The 23,658-nt window shown below is 42.3% G+C and overlaps 1 protein-coding gene and 1 long non-coding RNA gene across 4 annotated transcripts in view; one reads left to right on the top strand and one right to left on the bottom strand.

The window, feature by feature from the left end:
- Nucleotides 1–2,287: 2,287 nt before the first annotated feature.
- On the bottom strand, nucleotides 2,288–4,032 carry LOC115191523 (uncharacterized). The gene is made up of 2 exons (XR_003877720.1): nucleotides 3,824–4,032; nucleotides 2,288–2,704 (listed from the first exon to the last, which is right to left on the bottom strand). It is a non-coding gene; the product is annotated as an uncharacterized LOC115191523 (long non-coding RNA).
- A 1,772-nt stretch (nucleotides 4,033–5,804) lies between these two features.
- Nucleotides 5,805–23,658, top strand: part of LOC115192178 (discs large homolog 1-like protein) — a 218,006-nt gene continuing 200,152 nt past the window's right edge. Inside the window, exons 1-2 of one of the 3 annotated variants that reach the window (XM_029750381.1) lie at nucleotides 5,805–5,961; nucleotides 19,332–19,622. In XM_029750381.1, coding sequence (XP_029606241.1) covers nucleotides 5,860–5,961; nucleotides 19,332–19,622 — 393 coding nt within the window. In that variant the 5' untranslated portion in view covers nucleotides 5,805–5,859. Of the gene's footprint in view, nucleotides 5,962–19,331; nucleotides 19,623–23,658 lie in introns of those variants that run through there. The other 2 variants (XM_029750384.1, XM_029750388.1) reach the window with 2 other exon arrangements.

The raw sequence follows: 23,658 nt of genomic DNA, 5'->3' as shown, positions 1-23,658 counted from the left end.
ATTTGATATCTCACTACACCCCCATATGCCTTGAAATATGCATTGAGACGGATTAAAAGTTTACATTACAATACTTCTAACAGCCAACGCTCTAGCTCCGCCCACAACTTCCAGAGTTTATAGCATTCCCAGAAAGCATGGATTATTGAGTCATTATTCGTTTTACAATAAAGACAAGACATACCGTTGTATTGTATGATTTGTGGATTTTTTCTCTTGTATAATATATTCTATACATTAGTTTATCCTGGACTAAACATACACTTTTTTTAACTGTAATTTCGTTAGTCATGCTCCAACTTTCCCTCCATCTTGTGCCAACATCAGTCAATTTTAAGTCTTTGTTCTAATAGTGAGTTGGATATGCTCTCTACAAGGTTTTGTACAGTTGAAGTCGGAAGTTTACATACACTTAGGTTGGCGTCATTAAAACTCATTTTTCAATCACTCCACAAATTTCTTGTTAACAAACTATAGTTTTGGCAAGTTGGTTAGGACATCTACTTTGTGCATGACACAAGTTATTTTTCCAACAATTGTTTACAGACAGATTATTTCATTTATAATTCACTGTATCACAATTCCAGTGGGTCAGAAGTTCACATACACTAAGTTGACTGTGCCTTTAAACAGCTTGGCAAATTTCAGAAAATGATGTCATGGCTTTAGAAGCTTCTGATAGGCTAATTGAAATCATTTGAGTCAATTGGAGGTGTACCTGTGGATGTATTTCAAGGCCTACCTTCAAACTCAGTGCCTCTTTGCTTGACATCATGGGAAAATCAAAAGATATCAGCCAAGACCTCAGAAAAATAATTGTAGACCTCAACAAGTCTGGTTCATCCTTAGGAGCAATTTCCAGATGCCTGAAGGTACCACGTTCATCTGTACAAACAATAGTACACAAGTATAAACACCATGGGACCACGCAGCCGTCATACCGCTCAGGTAGGAGAGGCGTTCTGTCTCCTAGAGATGAACTTACTTTGATGCGAAAAGTGCAAATCAATACCAGAACAACAGCAAAGGAACTTGTGAAGATGCTGGAGGAAACAGGTACAAAAGTATCTGTATCCACAGTAAAACAAGTCCTATATCGACATAACCTGAAAGGCCGCTCAGCAACGAAGAAGCCACTGCTCCAAAACCGCCATAAAGAAGCCAGACTACGGTTTGAAACTGCACATTGGGACAAAGATCGTACTTTTTGGAGAAATGTCCTCTGGTTTGATGAAACAAAAATAGCACTGTTTGGCCTTAATGACCATCGTTATGCTTGGAGGAAAAAGGGGGAGGCTTGCAAGCCGAAGAACACCATCCCAACTGTGAAGCAGGCGGGTGGCAGCATCATGTTGTGGGAGTGCTTTGCTGCAGGAGGGACTGGTGCACTTCACAAAATGACGTGGATGTATTGAAGCAACATCTCAAGACATCAGTCAGGAAGTTAAAGCTTGTTCGCAAATGGGTCTTCCAAATGGACAATGACCCTAAGCATACTTCCAAAGTTGTGGCAAAATGGCTTAAGGACAACAAAGTCAAGGTATTGGAGTGGCCATCACAAAGCCCTGACCTCAATCCTATAGAGAATTTGTGGGCAGAACTGGAAAAGTGTGTGCGAGCAAGGAGGCCTACAAACCTGACTCAGTTACACCAGCTCTGTCAGGAGAAATGAGCCAAAATTCACCCAACTTATTGTGGGAAGCGTGTGGAAGGCTACCCGAAACGTTTGACTCAAGTTAAACAATTCAAAGGCAATGCTACCAAATACTAATTGAGTGTACGTAAACTTCTGACCCACTGGGAATGTGATGAAAGAAATAAAAGCTGAAATAAATCATTCTCTCTACTATTATGCTGACATTTCACATTCTTAAAATAACTGACCTAAGACGGAATTTTTACTATGAGTAAATGTCAGGATTTGTGAAACTGAGTTTAAATGTACTTGGCTAAGGTGTATGTAAACTTACGACTTCAACTGTATGTTCTCATTTTTAAAATGATGCCATTAGACAATGTACATGAAGCTAATCATTATACTGGACTTTGTACGTGCTGACATTACATTTTTGGGTGCAAATCCAACCCTTGTAATTTAGGGGGTGAAATGTCTGAAAGCGGGAGATGGGATCCTTAGCTTAAAACATACTATTGCCAAGTTCAATGCCAGATACTTTTCTCCAAGAGGGTCTGAGTGGCACTTGGAGGTGCCAATGTGATAATGAAGATGGTTTGCCTAAGACTGCCACAACAATTACATTGTCTATGCTAAATGTGTTTAAAATAGTTGGGCTATAATAAATATGTTTTATTCAATGGGGCTAGGGAAAGCAGAGATGACAAAATACTTTTCATTTCACCCATACAACAATATAGCTTGTTTTTCAAGTACAGTATGTTTACAATATCATAAACAATAGTCTTTACTCTTTCCAAATGACATTTTATATATTCATACGGTTTAAGGGGGCACTTTTGTCATGACGACAAGGTGAAGATGCTCTACTCAAATGGCACAACAGAATCGTTCAGATTGACCAAAGCACAGCATAGCAACCATCTCGTATAATTGAGGGATGTCTCCATTCATATCTGGAAAATGGCAAAGTAGTAGGAGAAGAAACTGATGCTGCTGCAGCATTGCTCATCTTCATAGTGGGAATCCAGTCGACATGAGTGTCTTGATAGAGGTCAGCTGGTGAACCTACAGTAGTTCATAAACAAATGAAAAGCACACCGGATGTTAGACTATCACTTCTTCAGGCGCCTATACGATCAGGGCTCTTAATTTATTTGTTTGTGTTTAGTTCATTCAGGTGTTTTAGTGTCATATAAAGATTAAATCTATTGCTGGGCTTGAACAACCAACAGAGCAGGTTGTCATATCCCATCGAGACCTTTTTCCTATGCTGTAATGTCCATACATACATTTTCCCTGCTCTTATGAATAAAGTTCTCACAAAAATGATCATTGGGTTATCAATGATAATTAGGGTTAGCTGAAATGCACAACAATCTTATGAATATATGATAACCACTGGAGTTTTTGTGGAAAATAATGTCCTCCAGGCTACATGGACGTCACATTGTACCATTTGCGTCTCTCCTTTCATGGTCATGGCTAGAAGCGATCCATCTTTTGTCAAGTTAACTTCATATTTGACATTTCGTAGCAGATTAGGATAATTTAGGTAGCAGGTTAGGACAATTAGGTTAAGGTTAGGAAAAGGGTTAGGGTTAGCTAAAATGCACAAAAATTACTTTTGACAATTTGACCAAAGCTGGATCCCTTTTAGCCAGAAACCCTTTTTCATGGGCATAGACTACATGGTTGCATTTAAGACAAGGTCATTTTTATTGATCTGTTGTCAGTGTCAGTAGAGTAGGCCTAGGCTACCATCTTATTAAAAAATATTCTGCTAATTTCTCCAGTCATATAAAGTGTAGTAGAATTGCATGAAATGTTATCTTACGCCACATTTTTCCAGTGCAAAGGAAACGTCCCTGATATAGCCTATAAACCTATGCCTCTACGCACTTACTAATAGCCTAAATTATCACTATCCAATCTACTCATACCAATAGGAATAGTATGATTACATTTGTCTGCAATTGTGATAATAGAGGCATGCTATCCTTTGTTACAAAGATTAATTTTGATGGTGAAAAATAGCTTCCCCAAAACTTTAAACTCACTCGACACATGCTAATTGCTAGACTACAAGCTATCTAGAGAGCTAATTTTGGCTAACTTAGTGTTGTTATTAACACCTTGTTAACTTAACAGCTAAACTAATCTCGAAATCGATCAGACTTGACTTACCAGTGATGAAATGATCGTAGCAGACTTGACAGGCAAAAAGGTTTATTTGCTTTTCTGACAGTTCTTGAGTCTTATCTTGGTATGACAAATGGTGTTTCATGATTGAGGGTAATCTGTACACATCTTGTTTATCTGTTGTCTTTCCTGCCTTGTTAAAGCAGCCAAATACTCTACAGAAAATGACCGTGGTGATGAATCAACTAGTTTTAGGTACTGTTGTCATCCAGTTTGGGGTAGCCACTCGGCTGTTGTTGTCAGAAGAATTCATGCGGTGGTCTTCCAACATGGCCACCAGGAGGCGTTGTACGTCAACTGCAAGCCCTCGATTCCTCTTTGATTTAGAAGATACTGTTGCACAAACAACATGAAGATTTAAGTCTACACCATCACTGGTATTACCAGGCTGTTAGCCAGGTAACTAGCGATTAGCATTAGTGGCAAACCTAGATTTAGGCCAAACTTTCTAAGAAAAGAGAAACTAGCTGTTTGCAGATGTAAGAGAAACACAAACTAATGGTGTAATTATAGAACACTAGGGAATTTATATTAAGAAGCAAAGTGAAAACAGCATCATTGTAATCAACATTGTTGCATGTGCTGCATTGACCATGGAGACTGGACTCAAGTGTCTCGTGGTTGAGGAACAACAAATGCACTCCTTGAGTGACAGGGGTGAGGTTAGGTCTGTGTTAAAAACAGCATGGAGAGAGAGAGAGAGCAGAGAGAGATGACTCAAGTAGTGAAGTAAACTATAAAAATTGACTTAAAAACCCAAAGTCCGTTCATCAATACCAGTATATCGGAAAATACGGTATATCGCCCAGTCCCATGTAGAAATGAAAATGTTCAGCCTCTTTGGAGGCTCCTTATTAAGTCTTGTAACTTTCTGCAGGGTTTAACTCCAAGGTGCCCTGCTGGCATGTACTTGCACATTTCCGTAACTTGAGTTATTCTGGCTAAGGCTAGGTCTAGGTTTAGCTCCCTAGGGGTAGCTGAACATGTTTAACTACACCAAGGGGGAGGTTAATTTCACTATGAGTGTGCTGCTTTGATATGCTCTTGGGCAGCAGCGGGTTGTAGAGTGGATAGGTTTCTCTTGACTGCTGAGATCACATCTCAATTTCCTGGGTGAATTTCTCCTCTCCTCTGTTGTTCAGTTTGTTTGTTTCGTCAGTCCTGTCCACTGGTCTGTGTAATGAGCCCCTTCCCCTCATCTACCCTCTCTCCTCTCCTCTCTGTTCCTCTCCTCTGTTGTTCAGTGTGTTTGTTTGGTCAGTCCTGTCCACTGGGCTGTGTAATAAGCCCCTCCCCCTCATATACAGTCTCTCTCTCTCTGCTTGCTGCCCATGTTTGCGTGTGTGTGTGTGTGTGTGTGTGAGTGCACAAGTCATGACAGAGCCTCCACTGCAGCAGGTGGAGAGGTAGTGATGGAATGAGTGGAAATGCAGGATGAGCGAGAACACACACGCCCCCCCCCCCCCCCTTCCACATCCATCCCCCCGGCCCAGGGCTCTCTTTCTCTCTCCCTCTCTCGGTCCGCCACCATGGTTCTTCCCTCTGTCTCTCTGAGCTCATTGATCTGACTGCCTCAACGCAAAGCGCGAGTCAGCCGAGCAGAGAGCGAGGGAACAAGAGAGAAGTAGAGTGAGAGACACAAATACAGACTTTGATAGCTGAGCTGTGAGCTGGGCTCACAGAGAGAAAACTGGGACTGCTGTGCTGTGTACTAAGTAAGGAGAGAGACGGGAGAGACGGAAGGACAGAGACTGACGTTGTGAGGGAGAGAACGAGAGACTGCCTATATCTTTGACTGCCTACAAGGATTATGAGGATGGTGGTTGTGATGAAGAAGAGACTGGGGGAGCAGGCTGGAGGCAGAAAGAGCCAGGACTGACAGACCGAAAGAGTGACAGACTGACAGTTGTACAGAGGGTTCCTGGCTCGGGGGGTGGGGAGGGCGGGGGTGGGGAGGGCGGGGGTGTGCAGAGAGAAAGAGAGAGAAACCATGATGGAGGTGCCCAGGCACTGACAACACTATGACACCCAGCATCAAGCACTCGGATTGTTTTACACCAATGTTGTGCCACTGTAAAGTAGCATGCACCAACAGCACCATCTCGCTTATGTTTGGATGCAAGGTAGGAGACAAGCACTCACACACACACACACACACACACACACACACACACACACACACACACACACACACACACACACACACACACACACACAGTCTGGCCATGTGACTGAATACTCTCAGTAATGTAGGGAAGCATGGATGAATGGTGGTCAGTATTTGTTTACGTGTGTGAGTAAGAGGGAGTCTCTGTGTAATGTACTGTAATAGTCAGCCACATGGGGTCTGTGTGTAATATTTGCCATGTGTGTAGAAGAGAAGAGAAAAAGAGATAAAAGGAGCGGGAGAAAGAGGGAAAGAGAGAGAGAGGGAGAAAAAGCTGGAGAGTGTGAGAGGTAGAAAGAGAAATGGAGGAAGAGTTGATCCAAACAGAGCTGTGTTAACCCAAACAGAGCTGACGCACATGCTCCTACAGCGCTCGTTAGGCTGCTCAGTCTATGAGCAGAAGGAATCACCGTGTGTGTGTCTGTGTGTGCATGTATGTGTGTGTGTGTTAAGACCCTCATAGCTACCTCTTAAGATCGCGTCAAGCATAAATAATGTTTGTATTTCCTCTCTGTGCCTTCACACACACACACACAAACACGCACACACTAGTGATGTGCTCATTTTAAGAAGCTCAAATTGTTAATCTGGTTGGAGTTCAGTCATGTTTTTCTGGCTACGCTAGACTGAAGCTGAATCCTGACACACTGACATATGACAGCCTCTGTGTGTGTGTGTGTGTGTGTGTGTGTGTGTGTGTGTGTGTGTGTGTGTGTGTGTGTGTGTGTGTGTGTGTGTGTGTGTGTGTGTGTGTGTGTGAATATATGTGTGCGTGGGATTAGCTGTTTTTGAGTGTGCTGCATCAAGTCAAGCAGACACAGAGAATGTATCACTCCCAATGTCCTCGCCAAACCAAGTACGCATGTACTGTAGGGTGCTTGCTGTTCCATAAATAACATGTCATAGTATTGATGCACATAAAGCATGCTACCATGCCCTCAGTAGCGCCTCTTAAAACCATCCAAAACAATTATTCTCCATCTTATCTGTTTTGCTGCCTTCCGATCGGACTGTCTATCTCCTATTTCTGTACGTTTGTGCATTTGTGTGTGTGTGTTCTCCCTGTGTTGTCATCCGCTTTCGAAAACTCACACAGTAAACCAAACAGCTACTTCAGCTGATTACGCAACAACCTCTCACTCTGTTCCTCTCCTCTGGGGGGTTCCCTGCCTCCCTCATCCCTCCTCCTCACCCCTCCTCACCCCTCTCACTGTCTTATGTCATAACACTCCAGCTAAAGCACTCTGGCTAAAGGCATCAACATGGTTCGGCTGGCGCCTAGCCGAACTTGGCTAGGCGAACCATACGAGTGTGCTCACATACTCCCTTAAAATAACTTTGCTTGAGAAATGAGAAAAAGCAGCAGTTGTACTGTTTGTCCATTTTGAGATGCTGTTGCCAGTATACACTTCCTTAAAATAGTCAGAATGAATTAAAGATAACTCAAGAAATCGGTCATTAATTTTGACTTTTTTGCCAAGGAGATTTTAGTTGCGTAATTTTACATCTAACTAAGATTGTTGGTGCAGTATTTGTCATTGAAAAAATGTGCATGAAAACGAGTTGTCTCTCGTTGAATGACAACGAAGACTTTATTGACGAATCCCTACTATTGACCAATCATAGATGAAGGGGCGCAGACTTCTGCTACTGACTTCAGCTTGTCTCAAATAAATGTGCCCGAACTACCGAAAAAACCCTTACTGAAGTCCAAACCAAACAAAAACGTCACAATGTAGTCATAATATATGCACAAACTCTTCTGAACTGTTTCGGCTGGGAAGCATGCACACACTCGCCTCGCTCTACACTGGAGAAAATGATCTCTCAGAAGTGTTAGTAGGAAGGCAGGCCAGTACAGTGGACTGGTGGTTTTATTTATGTGAGTCTAACTCTTTGTTTCCCAACTGTTTCAGTCAAGAAAGGACCTCCCATAGCAGAGTGACTACCGGAGCTGTGTGGGTAGGATCAATTCAGTGTTAGTCTTGGTCTCTGAAATCTAACTGGTAGGGTAGAGCTGAGCAAGGCAGTGTAGTGCAGACCAGAGTACATGTTCATGTAAAGTTCTGTAAGTAATTGGCTGCTGGGTTGGCGTATGTATATGGGAAGGCTCAGGCTTGGTTGGTGTATAAGAGAAGGCTCAGGATGGGAGTTTGGCTGTCAGAGGAAACGTCAGCCATGGGAGAGAGAGAGACTGTTAGTGGCTGCAGTTTACCTGAATATGGTATTGCTGAAGACAAGTAACTTAATTAATAGATGAGGCGAGAGACAAAACTCTTCTGTCTGGGTGTCCTCTGTCTGCTGCTTGAGGTTTCTAAATAAATCCAAATTATTCAGTGACTGCAGGTTTACTCTTCCCTCTTCCTCCTCCTCCCATCTCATTGTGTCGAGAGATTGTGAGGGGAGCTACTGCTCAGAGCGAACAGAGCTGGAGATGAAGAACAGCGCAGAGAGATGAGACAGTTCGATCTATTTCCACTTTCTTCCCTTCCATCAACTCCTCCATAGCTCTACAGCAAACAGACTGAGGCCATTCACTGAAACCAACTTACTGAACTGGGGTGTATGCAGTAAAAAGCTGTGTGTGCCTGCGTCCGTGCGTACGTGTGTGCGTACACATGTATGTACAGAACGTGCATATGCATGTACATTTGAACTCAGAAGTTTACATACACCTTAGCCAAATACACTTATACTCAGTATTTCACAATTCCTGACATTTAATCCTAGTAAAAATTGACTGTCTTAGGCTAGTTGGGATCACCACTTTATTTTAAGAATGTGAAATGTCTGAATAATAGAAGAGAGAATTATTTATTTCAGCTTTTATTTCATCACATTCCCAGTGGGTCAGAAGTTTACATACACTCAATTAGTATTTGGTAGCATTGACTTTAAATTGTTTAACTTGGGTCAAACGTTTCGGTTAGCCTTCCACAAGCTTCCCACAATAAGTTGGGTGAATTTTGGCCCATTCCTCCCGACAGAGCTGGTGTAACTGAGTCAGGTTTGTAGGCCACCTTGCTCGCACACGCTTTTCAGTTCTACCCACACATTTTCTATAGGATTGAGTTCAGGGCTTTGTTATGGCCACTCCAATACCTTGACTTTGTTGTCCTTAAGCCATTTTGCCACAACTTTGGAGTATGCTTAGGGTCATTGTCTATTTGGAAGACCCATTTTCACCAAGCTTTATCTTCCTGACTGATGTCTTGAGATGTTGCTTCAATATATCCACATAATTTTCGTTCCTCATGATGCCATCTATTTTGTGAAGTGCAAGACTCCCCCTTTTTCCTCCAAACATAACGATGGTCATTAAGGCCAAACAGTTCTATTTTTGTTTCATCAGACCAGAGGACATTTCTCCAAAAAATACCATTTGAAAGGAAACACTTTGAAGTTTGTGGAAATGTAAAATTAATGTAGGAGAAAATAACACATTAGATCTGGTAAAGGATAATACAAAGAAAAAAACGACCATGTTTTTTGTTTGTTTTTTGTTCCATCATCTTTGAAATGCAAGAGAAAGGCCATTATCTGATTTTGGACTAGCCACAATTTAGATTTTGGCCACTAGATGGCAGCAGTGTATGTGCAAAGTTTTAGACTGATCCAATGAACCATTGCATTTCTGTTCAAAATGTTGTATCAACTCTGCCCAAATATGCCTAATTGGTTATTAGATACATGTTCAAGTACATAACTGTGCACTTTCCTCAAACAATAGCATGGCATGTTTTCACTGTAATAGCTACTGTAAATTGGACAGTGCAGTTAGATTAACAAGAATTTAAGCTTTCTGCCCATATAAGATATGTCTATGTCCTAGGAAATGTTCTTGTTACTTACAACGTCATGCTAATCACATTAGCGCACATTAGCTCAACCGTCCCGAAGGTGGGACACCGATCTGTAGAGGTCTTTAAGAGCTTGAGGCCATTCTACTGCCAATGTTTGTCTATGAAGATTGCATGGCGGTATGCTCGATTTTATACACCTGTCAGCAACGGGTGTGGCTGAAATAGCCGAATTTGAAGGGGTGTCCACATACTATAGTGTAGCTGCCATCTGATGGGCCTACCTACCGTACTGTACAGATCCCCCAGCATGAGTGTGCAATGGCAGAGTGGTACAACCTGCCATGTGGCATCCTGTCAAACAGCTAACCACCCACTCAGATGCTCTCAGGTTGTAGCTATAGCAAACCATGATACAAACTGAGCAGGCTACAAACAGAGGTACCATTTCTATTCTGTCCTTTGTGAGTCTTGCTGGGCTTGCTATGCTTTGACCCGCTTATGCCAGGCTATGTGACTGTGTGTGAGAGGCGGGGGCAGAAATTAGGCAGGGTTTGCACGTGTGTGTGTATGTATGTAAGCGAGAGAGAGAGAGAGAGAGAAAGCTGAGGGGGGCGTCCCATAGCCAGAAGGGTACTGAAGGCCTCTCTCTCCTCTCCCTCAATCTCCAGTCACGCAGCCCAAACCATCCCTGCCCAGCGTTGGCACAATGACTCAAAACCTCACACATCATGTCTGCTCCAGTCCTTACACTCTACTGCATGACACTAATTTACATAAGAGCCTGAGCCTCCCACTCAGACATAGGTGTATTTATGGCTTGTGTACGACCACGGGCAATATTTAACTCCGGTCCTCGAGGTACAGCACGCAATACAAGTGAGTGAGAGAGAAATCCGGAGAGGAGTGAGAGAAGAGGAATGAGGGGAGAGGAGGAAAAGTGAAGATGGATAGAGAAGGAGAAGATGAGAGAATGAGCTGATTAGCAGCATCTGATGTGGGGCTCATTACGGAAGCCAAGAGAGGCCAAAAGAGCAGTGCAGTCAGTCAGTCCCTCCACATGTCACAGATGCTTTGATATATAACGGCTGCATCGAACCAGAGCTGTTTGATGTGGGTTTTTTAATGACGAGCTCAGAAACTTTCAACATGGCACCGTCATAGGATGCCACCTTTCCAACAATTCAGTTTGTCAAATTTCTGCCCTGCTAGAGCTGCCCTGGTCAACTGTAAGTGCTGTTATTGTGAAGTGGAAACGTCTAGGAGCAACAACGGCTTAGCCGTGAAGTGGTAGACCACATAAGCTCGCAAGAATAGGACTCAAGCCGAGTGCTTGAAGTGCGTAGCAAGTGAAAATTGTCTGTCCTCGGTTGTAACACTCACTACTAAGTTCCAAACTGCCTTTGAAAGCAACGTCATCACAAGAACTGTTCGTCGGGAGCTTCACGCAATGGGTTTCCATGGCCGAGCAGCCTCACACAAGCCTAAGATAACCATGAGCAATTCCGAACGTCGACTGGAGTGATGTTAAGCTCGCTGCCATTGGAGCAGTGGTAACACGTTCTCTGGAGTGATGAATCATGCTTCACCATCTGGCAGTCCGACGGACTAATCTGGGTTTGGCGGATGTCAGATAATGCTACCTGCCCTAATACATAGTGCCAACTGTTTGGTGGAGGAGGAATAATGGTCTGGGGCTGTTTTTCATGGTTCGGGCTAGGCCCCTTAGTTCCAGTGAAGGGGAATCTTAAGGCTACAGTTCTTATGTACATAATGTTTCTGCCACCGTGTCTTATGACCGAAAAGAGCAACTAGATATCAGGACAGTGATTACTCACCCCATACTAGAGGAATACTTTTTCTTCAACGAGTCGGACAGGAAGGATTTACTTCAGACGCCTGAGAAGGCCCACATCCCTGTAATTCGCAGGAGAAAGAGACGGAAGTATCGTGGACGAAGATCCGGGTGCGGGTGCCTTGTTAGGATCCGTCGCCGAGAAGGTAATCTACCTTTACCATCGGTCCTATTAGCCAATGTACAATCAATTGATAAAATAGACAAACTACGAGCACGTATATCCTACCAACGGGACATTAAAAACTGTAATATCTTATGTTTCACAAAGTCGTGGATGAACGACGACATGACTGACATACAACTGCCGGGTTTTAAGCTTTTTCAGCAGGATAGAACAGCGGCCTCTGGCAAGGGGTTTTGCTCGCCTGAGGTAGAGTATCTCATGATAAGCTGTAGACCACACTATTTACCAAGAGTTTTCATCTGTATTATTGTAACTGTCGACATATTACCACAAATGGATGCTGGCACTAAGACCGCACTCAATGAGCTTCATACGGCCATAAGCAAACAGGAAAACGCTCATCCAGAGGCGGCGCTCCTAGTGGTCGGGGACTTTAATGCAGGGAAACTCAAATCTGTTTTACATCATTTCTACCAGCATGTTAAATGTGCAATCAGAGGGGAAAGAAACTCTAGACCACATTTACTCCACACACAGAAACGCGTACAAAGCTCTCCCTCGCCCTCCATTTGGCAAATCTGACCATACATCTATATTCCTGATTCCTGCTTATAAAGAAAAACTAAAGCAGGAAGCACCAGTGACTCTGTCAATAAGAAAGTGGTCAGATGAAGCAGATGCTAAGCTACAGGACTCTTTTGCTAGCAAAGACTGGAATATGTTCTGGGATTCTTCTGATGGCATTGAGGAGTACATCACATCAGTCACTGGCTTCATCAATAAGTGCATTGATGATGTCGTCCCCACACTGACCGTACGTACCCCAACCAGAAGCCATGGATTACAGGCAACATCTGTACTGAGCTAAAGGGTAGAGCTGCCGCTTTCAAGGAGTGGGACTCTAACCCGGAAGCTTATAAGAAATCCCGCTATGCCCTCTGATGAACCATCAAACAGGCAAAGCGTCAATACAGGACTAAGATCGAATTGTACTACATTGGCTCCGACGCTCGTAGGATGTGGCAGGGCTTGCAAACTATTACAGACTACAAAGGGAAGCACAGCCGCAAGCTGCTCAGTGACACGAGCCTACCAGACGAGATAAACTACTTCTATGCTCGCGTCGAGGCATTTACAACTGAAGCATGCATGAGAGCATCAGCAGTTATGGATGACTGTGTGATCACGCTCTCCGTAGACGATGTGAGTAAGAACTTTAAACAGGTCAACATTCACAAGGCCGCAGGGCCAGACGGATTACCAGGATGTGTACTCTGAGCATGCAGTGACCAACTGGCAATTGTCTTCACTGACATTTTCAAACTGTCCCTAACTGAGTCTGTAATACCAACATGTTTCAAACAGACCACCATAGTCCCTGTTGCCGATGACACAACAGTGGTAGGCCTGATCACCAACAACGATGTGAGAGACTATAGCAGGGGTGGGCATCTCCAGTCCTCGGGGGCCTGATTGGCATCACACTTTTTCTCCATCCACAGCTGATTAAGGATTAGATGAGAGAGAATAGAATGGGAAGTTCTCACGCTTCTATTCATCAGGGGTGCTGGAGTTGATTTATTAAGCTATCACACTGCCTGGCATAGGCCTAAACAAGCATTCTCATGACTGAATTAATTAATTAATGAGTTGCAAACAATGATGTACACGAACCCTGGATTGCTGATGCTATGTATTGGCCAATGAGAGGCTTTGAAGCATCTGGTCGGACAACAAAAATATAAACGCAACATGTAAAGTGTTGGTCCCATGTTTCATGAGCTGAAATAAAATATCCTAGAAATTTTCCATATGCATCAAATGCTTATTTCTCTCAAATGTTGTGCACAAATTTGCTTGAATCCCTGTTAAATGAGCATGTATCCTTTGCAAAGATAATCTATCCACCTGACAGGTGTTGCATATCAAGAAGCTGATTAAACAGTATGATCATTACACAGGTGCACCTTGTGCTGGGGACAATAAAAGGCCACTCAAATTTGTGCAGTTTTGTCACACAACACAATGCCACAGATGTCTCAAGTTTTGAGGGAGCATGCAATTGGTATGCTGACTGCAGGAATGTCAACCAGAGCTGTTGCCAGGCAATTGAATGTTAATTTCTCTATCGTAAGTCTCCTCCAACATCGTTTTAGAGAATTTAGGGAAGGCCACTCAGCTTCACAACCTCAGACCACCTGTATCCACGCCAGCCCAGGACCTCCACATCCGGCTTCTTCACCTGGGGGATTGTCTGAGACCAGCCACCTGGACAGCTGATGAAACTGTGGGTTTGCACAACCATATAAATTTTGCACAAACTGTCAGAAACCGTCTCAGGGAAGCTTATCTGCATGCTCGTTGTCCTCACCAGGGTCTTGACCTGACTGCAGTTCGGTGTTGTAACTTTTCACTAGATGTTTGACCATTGCTGTGGGGACTTCCATAAGAGCATTAGTGAGGTTGGGCACTGATGTTGGGCTATTAGACCTGGCTCGCAGTAGGCGTTCCAATTCATCCCAAAGGTGTTCGATGGGGTGAGGTCACCGATCTCGACAAACCATTTCTGTATGGACCTTGCTTTCTGCATTGGGTGATTGTCATGCTGAAACAGGAAAGGGCCACCCCCAAACTGTTGCCACAAAGTTGGAAGCACGGAATCGTCTAGAATGTCATTGTCAAATCAAATCAAATGTTATTTGTCACATGCGCCGAATACAACAACACAGTGAAATACTTACTTACAAGCCCTTAACCAACAATGCTTTAAGAAGTTCAGAAGAAAAACGTGTTAAGGCATCCGCATGCTTCCCATCTGAAACAGTTTGGAACAGTTTGTGCATATTATGAAGACATTTTGTGATGTTTTTTTTCGTTTTGGTCTTCGGCAAAGGGTTTTTTTCGGCTGTTCGTGAAAATGTATTTTTTCTTGAAGCAAGTCAAAGTTCGGTAGCTGGAGTCTATGCCCATTTGTCGGTGATTGGTCAACTGTAGGAATTCTTCAATTAAGTGTTTGTCATTCAACGAGAGATCGTTTTCATGCATATTTGAGTAATACTGATGTAAAATTGCGCAACTAAGATCTCCTCGGCAAAAAAATCTAACATTTATGACGGATTTCTTGAGTTATCTTTGATTAATTTGGACTATTTTGAGGAAGTGTATACGAGCTACGGCGTCTGAAGATGGACAAACAGTACTATTTTGTCTCGTTTTTCAAGTGAAGATATTTTAAGGAACTATGTGAGCACACTCGTTCGGTTCGGCTAGGCTAGGTGCCAGCCGAACTGAAGCATGCGGAAGGCTTTAGTCTGGCTAACACATAACGCTCAGCTCCTGACTTCAGTCTGCAATGAGTCGGCACAATGCATCAATAATGAAGGGGGCTGTGCTTTTACTGTTTGGCTCTCCACTGTCATTCTCACTCAAACACCCACAGCAACACACAGCCCTTGAGCCCCATCCCTTTACATTACAACGGTTGAATTTTCAAATCCAAACATATCCAAAAATTACATTTTTCAGCTAGGTTATGCACACACTCTTTTACACACAGATGTACAGTCTAACATAGTGGTATTTCCACTTTTTCAGCGGGGACACACCGCCCCATATCTCTTCCACACAACCATATATTTTTACATCAACAAATAACCTTCAATTAATTACATTTTCATCTCTCTATTCAAAATTAAGAGTACCAATGAATATATTTACTCAATAACATTTAAATGTTCTGTTTTTTTATTATACTTTTTTATGTGGAGAACCCACTGCAATTGCCAGCGACTCCAACTTTGAATGCTGCTGCTCTAACAACGGAATGAACATTATCTCTCAAAGCTACAGTATCAGGAGCACCAGTCTGTTTGTGATAATGATAAAGCAGAATGTAAACAGCTCAACTGAGCATACACATTCCTATTAGAACATCAAGTAATTTAGCAGTAGTACACATCCCAGACCTAATGTATTGCGTCTTTGTGGGGTGTGTGAATATATCATGGCATATTACTGCTGTTTGGGCCCTCTGCTCTAAACCGGATTAGTACTGTGGGCTCACTGAGTCTTATTTTAGGTGATTGATAGGGCTGGGAGGAGGGGAGAAGAGGAAACTGGAATGGGTTGACCCAGGAAGCGAATACAATACTTCTACTTACTCCCTCTACCATTTGTATACACTCTGCCTTAATGGCATGCTACATAAGTGTATTTTGAAATGTTTTGGGATGGCCATGTTCCCGTTGCATTTAGAATGTTCTCACAATCAAATGGGAGCCAGCCAAAATGGTTCTGATTGGGTTGTTTCTTTTTAGCTGGAATAGCTAATCTGTATGGTAAAATGTATGTCTGTTGTCCATCTAAGCACAAATGGTGTAGATTTTGTTAGAGTGCCTTCTACTGACCCCTAAGAAGCCAGAGTAGCCTTCTGAGGGGCCAGTTGGTTAAAGGTCAGACAGGGTGGACAAACCGCAGTACGGCTGGAGGAGAGGGATGGGATGACACGTACTTCCTGAGGCTGGCAGCTGAGTTGACACCGCAGCCGTAAACTGACTGCATTAGAGTGTGTTTGTGTATGTTAGGGATGGGCATTTTGAATAATTTCACTATTTGAAATAATTTCCTAAAATGTTTTGGCATATCCGGATAGTTGATAGCGTGTTTTTGGTAACTTTGTTTAAACTTGGACACTTGTTTAATGCGCAGCCTGCGCAACTCGAGAGAGAGACGGCGTACGCTCCAGAATGGTGGCGTTGGGCAGGGGGCAGTGGTGTGTGTGACACGGGAGGGAGAGAGAGAAAAAGTAGCCACTGACTCCCGCTACAAACTTGTAAATGCAACAGGTTATCTACACTACATGACCAAAACTTTGTGTACACCTGCTTATCGAACATCTCATTCAAAAATCATGGGCATTCATTTGGAGTTGGTCCCTCCTTTTTTGCTATAATAGCCTCCACTCTTCTGGGAAGGCTTTCCACTAGATGTTGGAACATTGCTGCGGGGGCTTGCATTCATTCAGCCACCAGAGCACTGGTGAGGTCGGGCACTGATGTTGGGCGATTAGGCCTTGATCGCAGTCGGCATTCCAATTCATCCCAAAGGTGTTCGATGGGGTTGAGGTCAGGGCTCTGTGCAAGCCAGTCAAGTTATTAAACACTGATCTCGACAAACCATTTCTCTTTGGACCTCGCTTTGTGCACACTGGCATTGTCATGCTGAAACAGGAAAGGGCCTTGCCCAAACTGTTACTACAAGTTGGAAGCAGAGAATCGTCTAGAATGTCATTGTATGTTGTAGCATTAAGATTTCCATTCACTGGAACTAAGAGGGTTAGCACGAACCATGAAAAACAGCCCGAGACCATTATTCCTCCTCCACCAAACTTTACAGTTGGCACTATTAACGTCCGGCAAACCCAGATTAGTCTGTCGGTCTGCCAGATGTGGAAGCGTGATTCATCACTCCAGAGAACGCATTTCCACTGCTCCAGAGTCCAATGGCGGTGAGCTTTACACCTCTCCAGCCGACTCTTGGCATTGTGCATGGTGATTTTAGGCTTTTATGCGGCTGCTCGGCCATGGAAACCTATTTCATGAAGCTCCCGACGAACAGCTATTGTGCTGACGTTGCTTCCAGAGTCAGTTTGGAACTCGGTAGTGAGTATTGCAACTGAAGAAAATACAATGTTGACGCACTACGCACTTCAGCACTCAGCAGTCCCGTTCTGTGTGACGAACTGACTTGTTGGATTCTACTTGTTGCCATTCTATGACGGTGCCAAGTTGAAAGTCACTGAGCTCTTCAGTAAGGCCATTCTACTGACGATGTTTGTCTATAGAGATTGCATGGCTTTAGACTCAATTTTATACACCTGTCAGCAACGGGTGTGTTTCAAATAGCCAAATCCACTAATTTGAAGGGGTGTTAACATACAATACTTTTGTGTATATATAGTATATCATCCCATCTGACAGTGCCTATCTTTACTGCATCAAATCTATTTAAATATGCTAGTTAAGATAGCCAGCTACCAAGGCTAGCTGAGGGTATTTTGCTGCGGTCCCCATCCTTGTCTACAACAACTCCATTCAGATTGAACAACAGCCTACCTGTCGGTTGCTCGTTGTAGCCTACTCCTTTTCATTTAGCTAACTTAATTCCGTAATTGTAGTCCATCTTGCCATGCCAAGAGCGAGCAAAGGGTGGCTACGTTGAAGAACATCAAATATATTTTGATTTATTTAACACTTTTTCGGTTACTATATGTTTCCATATGTGTTATTTCATAGTTTTAATGTCTTCACTATTTTTCTGCAATGTAGAAAATTGTCAAAATAAAGAAAAACCCTTGAATGAATGAGTAGGTGTGTCCAAACTGTTGACTGTTACTGTTGATAATTGTATTTAATTGAGACAAAGCCTTTTCATTGTTAAAAAAAAAACATTTCTCAAATGAATACTATCTCAAGTATTCGTATACTAACGTCCGCTCAGATATTCAAATAACCGTGCCCATCCCTAGCGTGTGCGTGTGGCTGTGTGTCATGAATTGCTGATTGTGTTATTGGTCCTGGAATGTGCTTGCTAAAAACAAGCACCTAATAGTTCAAGGTTCTTTTCTTGAGTCCTAAAAGTGCATTGAAATTATTTAGTAACTGTGCATACTTTGGAGAGATGTGTGGCCACCTGGAGACACCAGTTAGACCCCTTATTGACAAATGCTGCGAAAAGAATGTTTGGATTCAGGTGAACTGTTTTGTTCTGATAATTTCCCCATAATCTCCAAAGTGCTCCTTTTCAATTGCCACCATGGTTATGCATATGCTTCTCATATGTCTTCTGTTTGAAGCATTTAAATTTGGCCCTGTTCACCTATGCCAATTCTCAAGAGTGTAAAGGGTTAAAGAAATCGCAATCCTGCTGATTTCCATTTCTCCCTGGTAGTTAATTCATTGGCCAAATCACTGGTCACTGATTGCCCAGAGAGTCCCAATAACTGGTATTTTTTCCATGGTTTGAATAAGTCCCACTACCTGTCTGGTAGCGGCCCAGATTGACAAAGCCCTGTTGCGGTGCTGTGTTGGTTGATTGGGTGGGTATGTGCTGGGTTTTAGATGTGATCATGTGCAGGGTTTTAGATGTGATCATGCTGTGTATTTTCTCAGCAACATTATTTTATTATTATTTATTATGGCTACATCATCATGGAACAATGGGAAACACTCCTAAAGCTATTAGCTCCACACTGGTCCTACACCTGGGCTGCCCTACAGATAAATAAATACACACACAAACGCACACACAGCGCGTATGCTCAGTGTGATGGAACAAAGTCTGTTTGATCTTCATACAGTTCTAGCTGAGTGACATTAAGCCCATTTAGAAGTGCTTAGTCCTCTTCCACTGTGACCTGAAAACTAACAGAAACCTGTCCCTCTCCCCTCTTTCCCCTATTTTATCTTTGCCTCTCACTCTCTTTTCCTCTCACTATCCCATCTCTTGCCCTCTTCTCTCTGCCCCCCACCATCTACCCTCTACAGAAGTACAGGATTCAGGATGAAGATGGTTCAACCCCCCAGCAGGACCAAGGTCAGTTCCAGGCCTGTCCTCAGCACCCCTACCCTGGCTTGGAGGGCAGAGAAAGGGAGCTGCCGGGTAGCCACCACGGGACCCTCCGCAGCCACCATGGAACCCTAGACAGGCACCACCACAACAGGGGAGAGAGAGAGGGCAGGGAGGGCAGGGGAGAGGGACGGCTAGAGCTGGTCCAGGTAGCAGAGAAGAAACTATCCCGAATAGAGAACGTCCATGCACACATCTCCCCTACGAAGGTAGGACACAGCTATGTACTGTACATGTGTGCAATGTCAACACAGAGAAACATGCAATACATTCTTGCATGCACATGAAAGTGAAACGTAGCTTTTGTTGATGTACTGTATGACACTGCTCCCCCTCCGTCCTCTTCTTCTTTCTCTTTATCTGGTCTCCACTTTCCTATTTACACACACACTGTACCTTATCCCACACTCATAGCACACACTCATGCACAATATCATAATGGAATCCCCCTGCAGTGCTTGCATCAACACAGAAAGCATAAGAGGAATGCAAAATTCTTCCATGACTGTTTAAACACATCTCAATGTTTGCATAGACTCCAGCCAGCAAACCAGGAACATTCCCAGAACATTAGCTAAGATTGTAGTTAAGGTTTTATCAAATAATATTTTTGACAACAATATATTTGTTTATGTTTTAAATGAAATATCCTCTATAACAACCACCACAGAATATTCTAAAAAGTTCATTAGGTTTACAGGTAATGTAATAGCACAATGTACCAGTAATGTTTTCCCAGCAAACCAAAATTGGTTCTGTGAAAGTTCCCACATTTTCTCATATCACAAAAACTGTCCAGTTGTGCTGATGATTATACAATGTTTGTATAAAACATTTGAGTGATGTTTCAAGAACGTTCCCAGACACCTTTTGCCTGTTCTGTAACGGTTCCCAGAATGTTTCATTAGGTTGTGGGAACAGTCTGGTGTGAACATTGTGGGGACATCACAAAAGATATGTCACCGAAACACCAAATACTGTCCAGTTGTGCGGATGATTATACAATGTTTCTTTTAGGGTGCTAAAAACATTCACCTGATGTTACAACAACATTCCCAGAACACTTTTTTAAAGGTTCCCAAAATGTTTAATTAGGTTTATTTCTCAGAACAAGAATAGACTGTCGAGTTTCAGAAGAAAGGTCTTAGTTTCTGGAGATTTTGAGCCTATAATCGAACCCACAAATGCTGATGCTTCAGATACTAGTCTAAACAAGGCCAGTTTATTGCTTCTTTAATCAGCACAACAGTTTTCAGCTGTGCTAACATAATTGCAAAAGGGTTTTCTAATGATCAATTGGCCTTTTAAAATGATAAACTTGGATTAGCTAACACAAAGTGCCATTGGAACACAGGAGTGATGGTTGCTGATAATGGACCTCTGTATGCCTATATAGATATTCCAGAAAATAATCTGCCATTTCCAGGTACAATAGTCATTTACAACATTAACAATGTCTACACTGTATCTCTGATCAATTTGATGTTATTTTAATGGGAAAAGAAATTGCTTTTCTTTCAAAAACAAGGACATTTCTAAGTGACCCCAAACTTTTGAATGGTAGTGTACACGGCAAGGCTGCCTTTCCCCTGGTCTCTTTGCAAATTTTTACCAGATCACCCAAAAATTGGGGAGTAGTAGTTCAGAAATCGATTTTATCATGCAGAAAAAACATGACGACAACATTTGTCACGTTCGCTGTCTTCAAACTCCCTATCGTAAATAAGCCAAGGCGCAGCGTGCATGGAATTTCACATCCTTTAATGAAGTGAAACCAAAAAACAATACAGAAGGAAATGAAACGTGACATTCTGGGCTGCTCACTGGCAGCTACACAAAAACAAGATCCCACAATCACAGGGGGAAAAGGGCTGCCTAAGTATGATCCCCAATAAGAGACAATGATAGACAGCTGCCTCTGATTGGATACCATACCCGGCCAAACAAAGAAATAAGAAAACTAGATTGCCCACCCAAATCACACCCTGACCTGACCAAATACAGAAATAGAAAGGCTCTCTATGGTCAGGGCGTGACAACATTAATATTGATAAAATTAATATTCTTTTTTTTCACATCACTGCTATGAATGAAATAATGTGCAGATTGTCAACATATGTGTAAAAAAATATGGTTGTCCTTGTATGATTAAATGTCCTATGAATGCGAATTGCCATTAAATCTGGAGAGAAACATAATAGGGATGTATTCCAACCTGCTTTGCTATGCTTTAAGGAGCTACAAATTTGCATGCTGAGAATGTTGTCGTAATATTTGGTAAAACTTATGTTCTTGCAATGTTCTGAGGACCTCCAAGACAAAGTAAAATGTATATTGCGTGAACATCATTCAAATATGCTATGAACATCATAAAAACTGACTTATTTGGAAATTGTGGAACATTGTGCAACATTGTGGGAATGTTCTGTGCAATGATGTGAATGTCACAATAATATTCTTGCTACATCCAAGACAACTCCCATAACTTAATTAACCTTAACCTTTAAAGAACAGACCAGGTGTTATGTCATGTCCTGTGCAACATAACTTAAACATTTTATGAACGTCATCACAACTGAGCATATTTTGTGTTTCGTGAACTTCTCTCTTGTAATATACCCACACTGTTCCCACAACCTAATTACATGATATGGGAACGTTTAAAAAAACTCAGTAAGGCTGTTCTGTCAACATTCTTGCAACATCAATGGAATGTTTTGTGCAACCTGATACAAACATTATCTGAATGTCAACACAACTGGACAGTTTTAGTGTTGTGGGAACCTATCTCTTGTCATATCCCAACAATGTTGACATATCCTAAAGAAACATTCTGGGAACCGTTAAAGAACTGCCGAAATGTGTTCTGGGAATGTTCTTGTAACATCAGGTGAATGTTTTTTGCACCCTAAACTAAACATTGTAGAATCATCCGCACAACTGGAAAATGTTTTGTATTGGTATTTATTAAGGATCCCCATTAGCTGCTGCCAAGGCAGTTATTTAAACATTTAAGGCAGTTATATACAATTAAAAATATTACATGACATTACATTTCATAACACTTTTCACAAAACATTACGTGTTCACTCAGGTCACTCTACTACCACATATCTACAATGCAAAATCCATTTGTAAGTGTGTATAGAGTGCGTATATTATCATGTGTATGTGTAAGCGGGTGTCTGTGCCTGTGTGTGTGTCTCTTCACAGTCCCCGCTTATCCATAAGGTGTATTTTTATCTGTTTAAAAAAAGAATCTGATTCAACTGCTTGCATCTGTCATGAAGAGACCTCTAGTGGCATGTCTTGTGGGGTATACATGGGTGTCAGAGCTGTGTGCTAGTTGTTTAAACAGACGCCTTGTGCATTCAGCATGTCAACACTTCTTATAAAAACAAGTTGTGATGAAGTCAATCTCTCCTCCACTTTGAGCCATAAGCGTTTTGCAGGCATATGCACATTTAAGGGCCAGCTGTGCTGCCCTGTTCTGAGCCAATTTTACGAGGTCCCTCTTTGTGACTGAACAGTAGTCCAGGTGCGAGAAAACTAGGGCCTGTAGGACCTGCCTTGTTGATAGAGTTGTTAAAAAGGCAGTGCAACGCTTTATTATGGACAGACTTCTCCCTATCTTAGCTACTACTGTATCTACATGTTTTGACCATGACAGTTTACAATCCAGGGTTACTCCAAGTAGTGTAATCACCTCAACTTGCTCAATTTCCACATTATTTATTACAATATTTAGTTGGGGTTTAGTGAATGATTTGTCGCAAATAAAATGCTTTTAGTTTTGGAAATATTTAGGACTAACTTATTACTTGTCTCCCATTCTGAAACTAACTGCAGCTCTTTGTTAAGTGTTACAGTGATTTCAGTCGCTGTAGTAGCTGATGTGTATAGTGTTGAGTCCTCTGCATACATAGACACACTGGCTTTACTCAAAGTCATTGGCATATCATTAGTATAGATTGAAAAAAATTAAGGGGCCTAGACAGTTGCCCTGGGGAATTCCTGATTATACCTGTATTATGTTTGAGAAGCTTCCATTAAAGAACATCCTCTTTGTTCTGTTAGACAGGTAACTCTTTATCCACAATATAGCCAGGGGTGTAAAGCCATAACACATACTTTTTTTCCAGCAGCAGACTATGATCGATAATGTCAAAATCCACACTGAAGTTCAACAAAACAGCTCCCACAATATTTTTATCATAGATTTCTCTGTCAGTCATCAGTCATTTG

The sequence above is a fragment of the Salmo trutta genome, chromosome 4 (assembly GCF_901001165.1).
Source record: "Salmo trutta chromosome 4, fSalTru1.1, whole genome shotgun sequence".
Classification (NCBI taxonomy): Eukaryota; Metazoa; Chordata; class Actinopteri; order Salmoniformes; family Salmonidae; genus Salmo; species Salmo trutta.
Note: the sequence above shows the minus strand (reverse complement) of the source record. Positions and strands in the feature narration are given on the sequence as shown.